Consider the following 14,997-nt stretch of genomic DNA (forward strand, 5'->3'; position numbering starts at 1 on the left):
GCTTCAACGCCTGGTCATGGGTTGTAAGCGCTACATAAAGGCAATTACAATACAATACAATAGGAACACTAATGACCTGAGCGTACCAACAGGTTTGTCATTTCACCTACCTCCCTTCTACCGTGGCTGTATTTTCAGTACCAGATGGCAAAGTTATTGTCACCTCCACCTTCCTATTCAGCATATTCTCTTTCACTTCCTCAGGACTCTGGTCTCCCGCCATCCTGGCATCTATGCTTGGTTTCCGCTCCTCCTGGCTCTTGCGGGACGCAGGGGGGACAGGTGGCGGGGGTGCACGGGCCTTCATCCTTCTACTGTGAAGAGAAAGGGGGGCATGTCAGTGTACCTGTTAGGGAACATGTCATTCTAGTGGATTCTGTTTGTAATCACATATTTCACTACCCAACAGTTTGCTAAGAAGAGTACCAGTGTAAGTGCTTTATTACATGGACATGCCGGGGAAAAGGAGATCTTTAAGGTAGAATTAGAGGACAAACAAAATGAGGCAAGTTTGAAACCAATGACACAAGTGATGGTCCTATCTATTTTTAACAAGTTTTCAATAAACCCCTAGGTAGATATCTTTAATAGTATCTCAATGTATATGGATGAGCATTTGTTAGCTGAAATCACAAGATTTTAATGTTTAAATAATCACAATCTAAGATGCAACACTACCTTAAATCAGTGGTCCTGTCTTCCTTCACTGATTATATTAAAAGAACAGCTTTTCTACAGAAAGCGTGTCAGAAATTGGATTACAGGCCCTTCTCAAGCAGCAAACACAATTCTTCTCAGAGTGAAGTCAGAAGCAAACTCTATTTCAGCCACAGATTCAGCTTAATCTATTATCAGAGTTGGGCACCTTGTGGGAGAAGGCAATGCTAAGCGAGAAATAAAATACTCGTCATGAAACAGCAGTTTAAAAATAATACACACTTATTGGCACATAAATGTGCAGAAGAAAATCTAGATTTTTGGAAATGTATATGCAGTGTGCATATTGCTTTGCTTTCTGGGTTGAAAAGATTAAGAAATAAGTTTATCTGATACTAACTCCTCCCAAGTGGCTTCAAAAGCACCCACCAGACTCACTGACATAAGTTTGATGGCCACTATCATACATAAATCCACGACTGCCGTCAAAGCTCTAATCACATTCCTACCACACTTATATTTTTCTCTCTTTCACCAGCCCACCGCACCACTTTCCACTTCATCATTCGACCCAAGGCTGTTACAAGAATTCCTTTGAAGACTTTTCCCAACTCAGCACCATTTTCGACAACAATAACTTATACCTTGCAGCGTTCAAACCCTTAAGTGACCCACACATACAATATTTGAGGTGATTTCTCACTCAATCTCATCACCCAAGCAACCGTCCTAATCCATAACCTTTGTAACAACCTCAGCACCAGCCTCTCTTTCCTGCCAAACACCTTTACTCATAGACAGGATCAATCACCTCTCCTGACACTGTTGCAAAAAGTCAACCCAAGCCCTCCAAGATCACCCTCAGATTTTTCACAAACGTTCACCCGACCCATTCCATAAAGTCTTAACTGCTCTTTCGGCAAGCCTTCAACAGGCATGGACACTCTTTGACAGCATCAAGTCCACTCTCAGACACTCATTGACACTCATGTATCCAGACTAAGAAAGTCAAACCGAAACCCAACATACAAGACTGCAGCATCAGCAAGGGTCAAATAGGAATGCTAAAAAAAAAAACTGATAAATCTTCTCATTCTCACAGACAGCTCGAAAGCCCACGCACCAGCAGCAAAATTTCCATTACAAGGTACCTGGAGCACAAACTGACACCATCTATCACCTCTGAGAAACGATGAGCTGAAATCCATCGGTCACAGGAAAGCCATAACAGCGGCTGCTGGGCAGGCAACCACAACAAGCCTCATCAGCTGTCTCAAGTTTGTCAATAAGTCCTCATGCCGCCACCCAGACATCGCTCCTAGTCCTTCTTGAAAATTCTTCAATACGTTTGACCATCATGTACTCCTCAACATCCTCTCTACCTGCACAGTATTACCCAAGCTATCCTCAATTGAATTAATTCCTGTTTTTCTAAATACACAACTTGCTATTATGGATTCATCAAATCTCACCACAACATATCAAATATTGGGTCTGAAAGGTATTGTTCTTGCAACAATGATTTTCCATCTCTACATGAAACTTCTGTGGTTCCTACGAGTGGACAAGCCGTCGACTTAAACCAATAGGCAGACGACATAGTTATACCAAAAGGTATTGTTGACGGCTGACATAAAACACTTAAAATACTGCTTGAACATCATGCATGTTGAACATCATGCATTCATCAATGTCTCAATTTATCTCAAAATAGAGTTAATTCAAGCACCACCTCCAACTTGCAGCCTAGCATCACAAAATGTGCCTTGACTATTTCACTCTCAATACCAAATCCAAGTCCCACATGAGTCCCTGCCTCTCATACGAACCCCATGTAAAAAAAAAAAATCCCAACCGGCCTTTTTTCACATAACTGTCCTGTGTGTGTTGGATCAACCATTTCCTATGCATTCACATCTTCCACTCTACAGTACAAACATGTGTCTTTTTATACATTGACTTCGGAACGTCCGGCCCACTAGACTCACATAATCGGCCCTTTTACTCTGATGGTATGTCTCAACACATCCAAAAACAAATTTGACCACAAAAGCCCATTCAAGGCCTTCATCAGCTCATCCTTCTCAGCTCACGTCAAGTTCAAATCTCTAGGCATCATTTCTAAGGCCATCCACAACCGAAAACCATAGCACTGGGCTGAAAGATCCTTCTTCTGTAGCTGCTCATTCTCATTGACATCTTGAAGCTGAGGAAATTGGAGATCCCAGAGTCAAGCAGAGAAACCATGACTTGCCTTCTTCTCCTATGCACCCGACCTGTGGAACTACACCTCCCTCGATTTGAGACTGGTTACTTTGCTCTTTAAATTCATTTTTAAAACTAAAAACACTCCTTCCTCTTGTCCCACTCCCTGCCTCTTTCTATTCCTAGAACGCTCTCCCCTCCAGCTATCTCTTGCTTTTGTTAATACTTTTGTGCTTACTTTTACTCGTGTTACCTCTTCTCAGGTTATGTGAATGCCCACTTGTACTTCTGTAACCAGGATATGTCAGCAAGTATTCACTGTTAAAAGAAAAACTCTCCATTGCCCCTCTGGGCTGAGTGTGTGCTATATAACTAACTCAATTATAAAAAGTAAACAAATACTTTATGAGACTTAGGTCTGGGAAGCATCCTTTCTTTGGCAGCGTTTGAACCATCAAAGGAGTATGAACATGCGCATAATTGAATCACATGAAGGGCGGTGGATCAATATATTGCATGAGATGTAAGGTCAATTTATATTTACTATTCTTAATTCCACACATACTTACCTCTCATTAGAAGGAGGGGTGGAGTTAAGAATAGTAAATAAATATGTGCACTAAAGTATAGCAGTAAGTCAGTGTTGTGGATGCAGTATTATTGTAGATTGATACAAACAACCTCGATATTGTATCATACAACACCATGAAGAAACAAATAGCCAACATTTGTTCATGCTATGCTTAGATATCAAGAAGAAAAGTGAGAAGGGAAACTAGGAGAGGTGGCGGTGGCGGTGGCTGGCGAAAAGGTGGAGGCAGGCAATGTGTGTCAGTAACATCTGGTTCACTGCCCTTTACTACCGGAGAGCTATATTATGTGTCCTGCTCAAATAAAGAGAACAGTAAATAAAAATACATTTTCTAAAGGAAGGGCTCGTGCTTTTCTGGATAGGAGATGTTTATCAGGCTGGGTCTTGAGCGATTAAATGCATAAGAAGAGTTCATTTTAAAAAGAAGTGATGCATAGCTGTTGATGCTATCTCTGAGAACATGGCAAGGTGAGAGGTGGGATACAGAACATGCAGAACCAAAATGCATTTCAACAGAAGTGAATACACTAGACAACAAGCAATGGCAAAGACAATACATCTTGACTATGCAAATGTTATTGACTTTGTCAGTGTCTGTTACCCATGTTGTACAGCAGCTCAGGATTCACAGAGGGATACGTAATGGGAGGTAATAATGTATTTAGGGTTCAAAGGTTGGCAGAGTTGTAGGTAGGTAAGGATGATTTAGGGTTGACTGGGTAGATGTAAGGGGGGTAAGGGTGATTTTATGGTTCAGAGAAAACTAAAGGAAAAAGCAGGTAAAGGTGATGTTAGGGTTCAGGGGTAATTAAAGTTGAAGAGAGGTAAGGGTGATTTTAGGGTTGAGGGGTGGGCAGAGGGTGGCAAATGTAAAAGAGATCATGGTGATTTTAGGGTTCAGAGGTGGGTAGAGGTAAAGGAAGGGAAGGGTGAATTTAGGGCTCATAGGTGGGTAGAGATAATGGCCGGTAAGGGTGAAACATAAATCTTTTGAATACATGCATATTTGATGATGAATACAAAATCCTCTAAATTACAAAGAGGTAATCAACAAATAAGTAAATTTGACACTTAGAGAAATGTTAATTCAGGAAAATACATACTGTATTGGAACAGTCTTAAATGAAGGGAGTATGTTAACAGCTTCATCATCAACTAAAGTGAGAGGTGGACAAAATGTATGTATCGGAAATTGGTGATATGCAACAAAGTTGTATTATTGGTTGCATGAAGCTCTTCGAAATACAGAAAAGCACAAGCTTCATCTTTGATAGTTTCAAATTTTCTTGCAAGCAAAAGCAAAAAAAAAGGTACCACAATCCGAGCGCAAGCAGCACGGAAGAGTACTAATCAAGAAATCAATGAGCATTGGTCCATGCTTCAGGGTAGGAAACAAACACATGGAGACAAAGTGAAACTGACACACGCTGACATGCACTCACAAATGAAAAGGAAGAAAATAAGAGTGACTATGAAGCCAACCAATGGTAAGAAATGGGAGGACTAAAAATTCCCTTTTAGTTTTTTTATGATACGGCAGATCTTCACATGTGACAGCGTATGTGCTGTCACGGGCGAGACCTAAAAAGGTCAACAGTGATGTAACCCTCAAGCAGCATCTAGTTCTACTTTTTGGGAAACAGCTGCCATGTTACACGTTACATTTTTACTTTCTAAACAAAAAATTTAGAGGTGAGATATTAGAATCTTTCCTTAAAAAACTTCTGATGTTTTTAAAAGTGCACAATTCGTTGTAGCTCCTGAGCAGACAGATAGCATTGTGATTAAACCACAGATTTAGGAAATAAATCGCTGCACTTTTTCGAGTCAAGTAAATTAAGGAAAAATAGTTGTAAAGAAAAACTAGGAGGTAACATGCTGCTTTTCCATTACCTTCTATGTTAAAACTTGATCATTGCTTCATTAAATTTGAAAAATGTAGCTTCAAGAAAAAGTGTGTTTCATAATTAAAAGGGTTGTTAAAGTAATGTAAAGTTTACAAAATCCATCCATCCCCAAATGAAGGTACCAGGTGCCCTTCACTTAACGATGGTTCGTTTGCTCATTGGTGACTGCTTGACAGACATCTCTGGACAGGAGATGGAGAGATCAGAATGGAGGATAGACAGTGTGAGAATCCTCTCCAAGGATGTAGATATCATTGGTGCAAAGCAAACCCAAGGAGATGATGGACGGAGCGCTGAAACTGGGGTGGCATGGTGAGCAAAAGAATGATGGATTTAACCAAGATCTCTTGACTGGGGGTGAATGTTTTAATTTATTCTGCATTCCGTCCATCAAATATGTGTCTTTTGATATCATTGGTGCAGCAGGTGAAGTGGCACCGGGCGCAGAGCCCTGAGAGACCCATTGAACCCTGATAATTGCTATATTTAGTACACCCACATCAGTCAAATGAGCCATTTTGCTGTCATGCACCATGGCCCATGGAATCCTTGCTAAGCTGCTGATCCTCCCTTCCTCTTAATCTCTCTTCTTCCCTTCTGCAGTCACTGCACCAAGTTCTCCTTCCTTCCTTCGCCTCTCTTTGCCAGACTATCAGATTCATTTTACTGTAGGGCGCGGTGAGGCGTATTGCACAGATCTCCTAGTTTGCTATGCACCATGGAGCCCCACCGCTAGCGATTTTATCTGTGAAAACGTATGTGGTTTCACACAGCCCACTAACGCACATGCTTTTTTGGGAATTGTTCCAAACACAAAGTTACTTCTCAGGCTCTGCCATGACAAGACAGCTCAGTGGGTTGAGCACTTCTTGAACAACCTACGCGGCAGGTTCTCATCTCTCTAATACCTTTATATTTGTCAATCGGTTCAAAAGGGGAGGGTTATATAAATGCTGGGGGATAAAAAGGCAATTCAGTTTGTGGCATGCACAAGCCCTCATTATAAAATGTATTGGAATACATTTATTAGTGCAAATACCACACATCTAATCTTACACAGAGTATAGACACATAGTTTAGTTTTGCGGATTAATTACAGTAAACATATTCCTAGACCCAGGCTTCTAGTTTTCACTAAATTGACCATAGAAACCTATTTTATTGTATTCGCTGTTATCTGCATTTATATATATAGTTAAATATCTGCACACGATTCTTTCTCATGATGCCCTGTCACACGATATGAAATCACCGGCTTTTCTCGCGGAGGTGTGGTATTGTTCTGTTTGTTCTGGTCCGGGATGTGTTGATGCAATCCTTAAGCAGGATTGCTTGGCCCGCACTCGTATTGACCCAAGCAGCATGGCCGCCGTGTTGTGGTGATCTAGTGCGCTAAGCGAGTAGTTGGCATTAACGACCCAAATAAAACTACGAAACGAAGTTCCAGGGCAACCAGTCTTTTGGCGCGAGGCTCGGCCAGGGAATGCATTGTTTTACTGTCAACAACACAATTGAGGCCAAGCCAGAACCACTGAGGCATTGGGCAGGGGGCGGGGCCTCCAAGCAACAAGCGGGATCCGTGTGTGATTGGTGGCATTCGGAGTCCAACGACACGAACGTTTTGAAACAACACCATCTTTCTACTCATTAATTACACGTTTGTTCTTCTTTTACTACGAGTTCAATGCGATGTAATTTCAAGTGTTTAAACACTCGTGGGCAAACTAGAGAATTAATGAGACGAGCCGAGCCGGAACTGAGTGAAGGCAGGGGTGCGGCTTGGCACTCGGAGCCAAAACAAGAGATGAGCCTGCAAAAATAGCCATGTGGCTAGACTATGGCTTTCTCTCATTCAACCTCCAAGTTGTTATCTGCTTCACGTGTCTTCCTCTTTTGATTAGGATTGACACCTGGCCGGTATTTTGCTGTCCCAGCTGATTCAAAAATTAGGAAAATCGCCTAAAGTGGGTATTTTCCCCCTTGTCCACACATAATTAAAACAGTACATAAAAGAAAACCTTTTTAAATGTGTTTTAGAGCTAAAGTAAACAAAGGCCGTAAGGCCATGTTAAAAATAAATACAGACGATTTTACAAAAAGTTATTTTTAAGTATCATGTCTGGACCTTTGCAGAATATTATTATATAATTTTACAGGACTACGCAAAAAATCCCCAAATCGGGAGAAGGCCAGATATAGAAGTAAGGTTAAAGGCTTTAATCCTACTCTTATGACTGGCCTGTCCCAGTTATTGCTTTTTACAATCTTGTCACCCTACCTTTATCCATCTGTCCTTTTATATCTTTCTCTTCTATCCTCTCACACATTCTTTCGCTGTCAATGTCCCAATACCTTTCTCTTCTCTGTTTCTTCTTCTTCCTTATATCACTTCATCTCTCCTTCCTACCAACCCGGTGATCAGCCCCCTTGCACCAAGTTCTTTCTGCCTCCCATCCCTCTGCGCACTGCCACAGCAGCAATGGCCCTGTGAAAGTGGATTTGCATTTGGACTGTGGAACTGCAAATAGAAAGTGTCACTGACCAGTCTTTCCTTTGATGCACCCTAGGTGGCTCGGAGAATGATGTCATCGTGTGACAGCAATTTACCGGAAGCAGCATCTACAGACTCTCAGGTTGGCTCGCTTTTGGCGTGAGTCTCCAACAGGACCTCAGACCGAGCCAATGGTGGCACCTGGCTCAAGCCCTTAATATCTCACCCAGTGGCGGCTCATCAGCGAAGGCAGAGAAGCGTCAGCCCACTGCGTTGCTGCAGTGAAGAAAAGGAAAAATAAAATGATAATAACTTGATGTTATTTAATTGTTTATGCTGCGGCAGCATGGGGGCGGAGCAGGGCTGCTCTACTGGCAGGGCAGGGGAGGAGCAGTGGGCACACTGAAGTGCGCATTTAACTTTAGTCGACCCTCTAGGGCCAGCCAAACAGTGATGTGCCCTTAGCATCTTCTCCACCCAGGCTGCATTACAGCCTGGGTGGAGAACATGCCCAGGGCTCCAGTCCCCGTCTGAGCGCCGAACTACGGTGCACAGTCCAATCACAGCTCTGCATTGCAGCGTTGTGATTGGTTCAGGGGTGCCTGGCTGCTTCCTGGTCGGCCGACGTAGGAGAGACGACGTGGGACAGAGCGGCGAGGAAGCATGTGTACTTTTCTTTTTTTACATATCTCCCCCCCCCCCCCCCCCCCCAAGTGCTTAATTTGAGCCGGTGGTTTCCGGTGCTAGGCACCCGCACCTAATTGGTCTACGGTGCTCGGCACCAGCTCTTAATGGTCATCACCACACTTATACCACTCTGCCACATGGTGGCGCTGCTCGTCTAATTTAGAGATGAGCAGAACAACGGTTGTTTATGAATACAATATACATAAAAAAATAATAATACCTGCCCCCCCCAGCCATTCCTTTAGCTTTGGGGACGTATAATAATCTAAATTGTCACACTTGCAGGCGATTGAGATGGTTAGTAGTTGCTTTGGTACTGTCTTTGGCAGTGATGACGGGGTAATGGGTGGTGTAAGCTGCAGTGGCCTCCTGATCAGGGCCCTGGCACTTATTATTTTACAAATGAAGCACTGACACCCCCCCACCCTCTTGGCCCCGCCACCCCAGCTTCGTGTCAGCCGCCACTGAACTCACCCACCTCTATGTGGACCAAACAGAAAATAACTAGCGCTGCCTACAATCCTATCCGTCATGATGGTGTGTTTCCGAATCTCCCTCCCTCCATGAAGATAGGGAATATACATTCAGAAAGGGTAGGGCCATGTCCCCCTGGCAGTCCTGCTCCTATCCATCTGCCTGCCACTGTTTTGTCCTGTGTTGCTGGATGGTTTCATCCCCCTCCTTTAGCAGAGATACAAAAAAACATGAAAGTCCTGCCCGATCCGACTGCATAAAGAGAACACAAACAATTCCACACATGTAGCTTTTTTTGGCCTTATCATTGAGGTGCAGTTTACGTCCTTGAGGAACAGCAAGTTCAGGGCCCAAGCCACTTATGGCACCACTTAATATGACCAGTTTAGCCCAAAACTGATGGTGGTAAATGCTTGAATCAATATGAAGCGCTAGCAATTACCTTTTTACATGGCCATGCCTGGTTCAAATATCACTAGGGAAACAGCTAGCATGGGCCCTGCACAAGGGGTCTATAGCAGCTGGTATATGGCCATTTACAACCAGAGAGACTGGTGGGCATGCTCCAAAATATCAGATAATCCCCACAACGCTGCATGCCAGGGCCCTTGAAAAACTGATTTATAAACTAAACATTTTAAGAGGAATAATCAAAGCTTAACAAGTGCTTAATTTGAGCCGGTAGTTTCCGGTGCTCAGCACGCCACATAATTGTTGACACCAGCACTTATGACAGCTGCCATATGGTGGCGCTGTTTGTATAATTTACAGCTGAGCAGAACAACAATTGTTTATTGATTTAGTATGCATTAAAAACAACGAATACCTGCCACCCAAGCTATTTTTATAGCTTTAGAAGCCTGGAATATTTTTAATTGTCACACTTGTAGCAGTGTGTTGGTTAGTAGTTGTGTAGATACTGTCATTGGCAACGCTGGTAGTAGCAGGGTGGTGCAAACTGCAGAGGCCTTCGGACTAGAGCCCTATTTGGTAACTTGTTTGGTAACATATTGCAACTTTTTGTAGGAACTATTCTGAGAATAACTCTCCAAAAGACTCTCTCTGTGTTAACAGATTATTTTCCTGCAAATTACAATGCACCCAAATCTTTCCGAGCGGTTTATGGGAGTGGACGTCATATTCTGAACTGTTTTTATTTTATTTATTTTTGCAATTGTATAGTGCGAACTCGGTCCAAGGGCACTGGAGCGCTTTACAAGAGCACCAGTTACATTGCACAAGGTTGGATTATTATTTATTTTGGCACAGAGATATTAAGAGATTTGCCCAGGATCACATGATGTTGAGTTTACGCCGGGATAGTGACACCATTTTATCCACTATGCTTGACTCTGGCCTTGTAAACCTGCAACCCATGAAACTGTGTCTGTGCCGCGCAATTTCTGTAGGTAGACCCAAAGTCTGGAGATCATATACACACACACTCAGCACACGTTAGGCGTTATAAATTAGATAAAAATATTCATTATAATTGTATTTGCTTATAAATCCTAATTACATCCTAATGAAGAATATAGTACATTTGCACACGCTCACCTCGCCAGTGCGCTGTGTACATTTGCCGGTCTGTATCAGGGAGGGAAGGAAGCTGTCCTGCTTCAATAGAGAGGGAATGGCCTTTGACCTACCAGGAGGAAAGTTCTCAGTCCCTTCAACATGCCCCTGAAAAACACTTAACACCACAACCGTGAGCCTTTTTAGCATGGGCATCTTGATTTCAATAGAGTGCCCATAACTCACATGTATGTTGTCCACCTTCGCTTCTAACTAGGCCAATTATTATATTCTGTGCTCTCCAGCCCCACCACCCCCCACCCAATCCAGCACTGCCCGCTCCACAATGATTTTCCTTCTTACATTCAAAATGAGCTAAAATATTTCTTCTTATAGGCTGCAACTTGACTTGGCAATTTGTAACTGACACTGGGTGTCTTACACAGAATTCCATGTTTGCAGACCTGGTTCAACTGCCTGGCCTTAATTTCCAGAGATTCATGCCCTTTGTCAAGGCCTTGCCTTTCCTCACCTCAATATCAGCAGCCAACCAACTGGGAGAATCTATAAGGAGAGGGCACATCCAAAGTTCACACTCTTTGGGAGAAATTGAGTCCCTATATTATGTGACACTGCCACCTACTCAGAGGCCACAACAACCACAAATATGTTTTTGTTTCCACCCAGGTTCCTTTGTTTTAATTTCAATTTTTCTTTCAAGGATGTGCCTCATAAATACAGAATATTGTGGCACAGAAATATCGATGACACAACATCGTAGCTGAAATATTGAAATGTTGAAAGGTAAGTATAGATTTGCTATACCTAACTCCGTATTTATGTACCCTGATAAAAATAATTATTTATATATATATATATATATTTTTTTTCAAGATGTGCAGTCAGGAATAGTAATTCTACGAGGAACAACCTTTACAACCCGGTTAGTACAACGCGTGCCGTTACATCGCATTCGTTACAACGAACGCGATGTAACCACACTATGCCATTACAACGCAAGTCTTTACATCGACTTGCGCTAGATGGCGTGTTAACATTAGAAATAGTGTAGTTTACTATCCCAACACCTTCCCTACTGTTAAGTGGACTGGAGTTGGAATAGTAAATTACACTTTTCTAATGTTAGCACGCCATCTAGTGCAAGTCGAGGTAAAGACTTGCGTTGTAATGGCATAGCGTGGTTACATCCGTTCGTTGTAACGAATGCGATGTAACGGCACGCGTTGTAAACACTCGCGTTGTAACATCATACATCCTAATTCTACATTTCTTCTATATGTACCTACTATTCAATATTTTGGTCTTCCATATGTTGTCCACTTTATTCTTATATGACGATATTTCTGTCTTCGATACTCAAGGAGCTAAAGATGGAAATACGGAACTCTAAAGTAGCCTCAAGGGTATACAGGTGATCGCCATGATGACTGCAGTACTGAATATCGAAGCTAAAAGTATCGAGATTCAACAATATCTTGGGAAAAAAACGATGGCCAAACTATGGAAAGGTAGATCCATATTGAGGAAGCATAAATGTATTATTCCTAACGTCACATCTACATACCTTGAAGATATATATCGTTAAGCTAGATGTATGTGGAGTATAGGAAATCTACACTTACCTTTCGATATTTTCGATTTGATATTTGTATACCTCAATATTCTAGCTCTAATATTCAGAGGGCATACGTCCAAGACAGTGTCACCATAGCACTTCAAAATTGATTTTATGAACGATCTACTGTTACTGTCTGCTACATTACAGCTCCTGACCATCCAGTACAGGAGCAAAGTGGAGAGGAGAGGACAGAGTCACAGAAAAGGAAGAAAAAAATGCAATCCAATTCCAACACAACTCTCAAAGTGTTGGACCCTAACTTTAGTTCACTAACCAATCAACAATGCACAGTTGTCCACACTCACTGCGCATCTACCAGAACAGTATGCCCTCCTTATGTTAAAACTTGCTTTACAGAAGAACGAGTTTAATGTCTCTCTCGGAAACTCATTATCTCTTGAGACCCTCCTCTCCAAGCCTTAACAATCATATTACGCAACTTAGGCAGTTCAGACCCCCCTTCATTCATATTCTAGTAAGGGAGGCAGTAGTAAGTCACAAAATTCCTTTAGATCCTCATCCGAAAACATGCTGCTTTGGCCTATCTCAAGTCACCGGTTTGCACACAGACTTGTTGTCCCCAGTTTGAATGAGCCTAATTCATGGAGAGATCTGATAGATCCTCTCATACAGTGCCCAGTAAATGTATCTTTATGACAATGTAGATTTCAGTAAATTTAGCTTAGGTCCAGATTTTCAGAGAGGGAGGGTTTTACAGAGAGTTAGGAAATATTTTGTGTGCTCCAGTTCAGGATTAGTTAGCATCTATTATCAGAAATCAGTTTAATTAACATGAATGATTAAGAGTTGCATTTTATTACACATAGGGCCTGATTGTTTTATTTTCCTTGTTGGTGAACACTTCCACTTAAGCCATTGTGCGTTCCTCAGTCAATGCAAAAATGGAGTTCCCCTTCTCTGTTTGTGGAATGTCCCGGTTTTTGGATTTCAAATCTAAGCTTAAAGGCCCCCATTATCAGAAACTCGATTATCTGCCCACAAGCATGCTAGCTATGGATCACGAATTGTGAATCCTCTCACTATGCTTAACTTCTTCCAAGTCAAACCTCATTCACCTCATGTTCAGGTCAAATACACATGCTGTGTTTGGTTTCAAATTATTTCTAAAAAACATTTCAGAAAAATGAAAAACATGTTGGGAAAAAAGAAGAAACGTTTTTCACTAAATACTTTTGATTTAATTTTCCTTTTCTGTTCAAAATATGTGACATTTTCAATGAAATAGTTAAACAAAATACATTTTGTAAACTATATTTTTCTGAAATGTAGATTAGATAACAAAGATCCTGTCTGCCAACTGTTTGGGGCTATAGGCCTGCTAGATGAGAGGTAAGTGTTTGCCAGACTAAGCACAAGCCATTGTTAGAAGTCATTTGTTACACATGTACAGTTTATTGTTTAGTTTACATAGCTTTACAATGTAATTAAAATTAGACCGATTGGTTGAAAAAATGAATCTCTGCAAATGCTTAAGCAAGCAATGGCAAAGCCAATAGGTCTGGCCCTGGTGATTGCACGTTTTTTTTGCAAAGATATCAAATAGGCAATAAAAAATGGCAAAAATATAAATATAAAAGAGTGGTCCAGCTCCCACACTCATCAGCACTGGTGTTGAAGAGCACTCCTTTTCAGTTGTCTGTGCATATGCGAGCAGGCAAAATGCTGTCACTCACACTGCAAGACAGCCAACCAGGAGCGTAGCTTCAAAGGGGGTGGGGGTGTTTCGGGTGTTACACCTCCTAATAAATGTATTTTGTGATAAATAGTTGGATGCTTTCAGTTGGGTGAGATGTCTGTCGTATTTCACCAGGAACTTTTACACAAAGACAAAAACGCACACAGGCTCTGCTCTCTCTGTTTGGAAAGACTTCAAAATGTTAGTTATTTCACATAATATTGTGTTTTCTCTTACATAGTACCTCTACAATCTGCATTCTTCTCCCTTTTCGCTGCCCCTTAAGCGCCTCTCGTACGCGGTACTTGTTACATAATGTATTTTAACGTAAGGTGCCAGCGTGATTGTTGGGAGATCTGGGGATCACCCCCCGCCCCCCAATTTTACTGCCCAAGCTACGCCCCTGCAGCCAACCAATGAAGATGGCTGCTCCACTGCCCCAGCTGTATGCGTTGGTGGGGGGAAGCAAGATATGAATGACGAATAACCAGACCATTTGAAGAAGAGGGCTTACTGATGCCCTGTATGTGTGCATACATTCAAGCATTTTGTATAGGGATTTGTTTGGAAACATGAAACTTGCAAGATACCTAAAGCTATTTCTAGGTCAAACCGAAAAAGATGCAACATTTATGAATTAACTCAGCCCATTAACCCCAGTATGGATCGGTATATAGTCATCTGCATTCTTATTACTTGCATTGCAAACTGGTCCATGAAGTATGGAAGTTAGAAAGCACACGTAAGATGAAGATGCTTTCACATACTCTGAACCAAAGCAACTATGGAAATATTGGTGCAGCATTAAATGTTAGAAAATGCATATCTATCTGAAATTCCTTAACTGAAAGTACGGTTGAGCTTCATTGGGTTACTTATAGGCGCTTTCAGCCTGCCCTCCAGGGCCACTGCTCCATTATTGTGTCATTCAGATTTTTCTTCTGCTCAGTACAGCATGAGGCAACAGGTCAACCCACCCCAGCCACTGATGAACTTCTCTGTGAGTGACAGCATTCTGCCCATCACGAGGAGCACATCCACACACTAAATTGTTCTCTTTAATGTCAGCGAATATTATGGTAATGTGAGCTTTTTGAGACCCAAAAATATTTTTGCTTTTATGCCATTTTTTTA

The 14,997-nt window shown here is 41.9% G+C and overlaps 1 protein-coding gene across 7 annotated transcripts in view; it reads right to left on the reverse strand.

The window, feature by feature from the left end:
* Nucleotides 1–14,997, reverse strand: part of COBL (cordon-bleu WH2 repeat protein) — a 961,684-nt gene that overhangs the window by 582,140 nt on the left and 364,547 nt on the right. For all 7 annotated transcript variants that reach the window (XM_085607311.1, XM_085607310.1, XM_085607313.1 and 4 more), the window contains one exon: nt 111–314. In XM_085607311.1, the coding sequence (XP_085463437.1) occupies nt 111–307 (197 nt within the window). In that variant the 5' untranslated portion in view covers nt 308–314. The remainder of the gene's footprint in view (nt 1–110; nt 315–14,997) is intronic.

This window comes from Triturus cristatus, chromosome 5_2, assembly GCF_964204655.1.
Source record: "Triturus cristatus chromosome 5_2, aTriCri1.1, whole genome shotgun sequence".
NCBI lineage: Eukaryota > Metazoa > Chordata > Amphibia > Caudata > Salamandridae > Triturus > Triturus cristatus.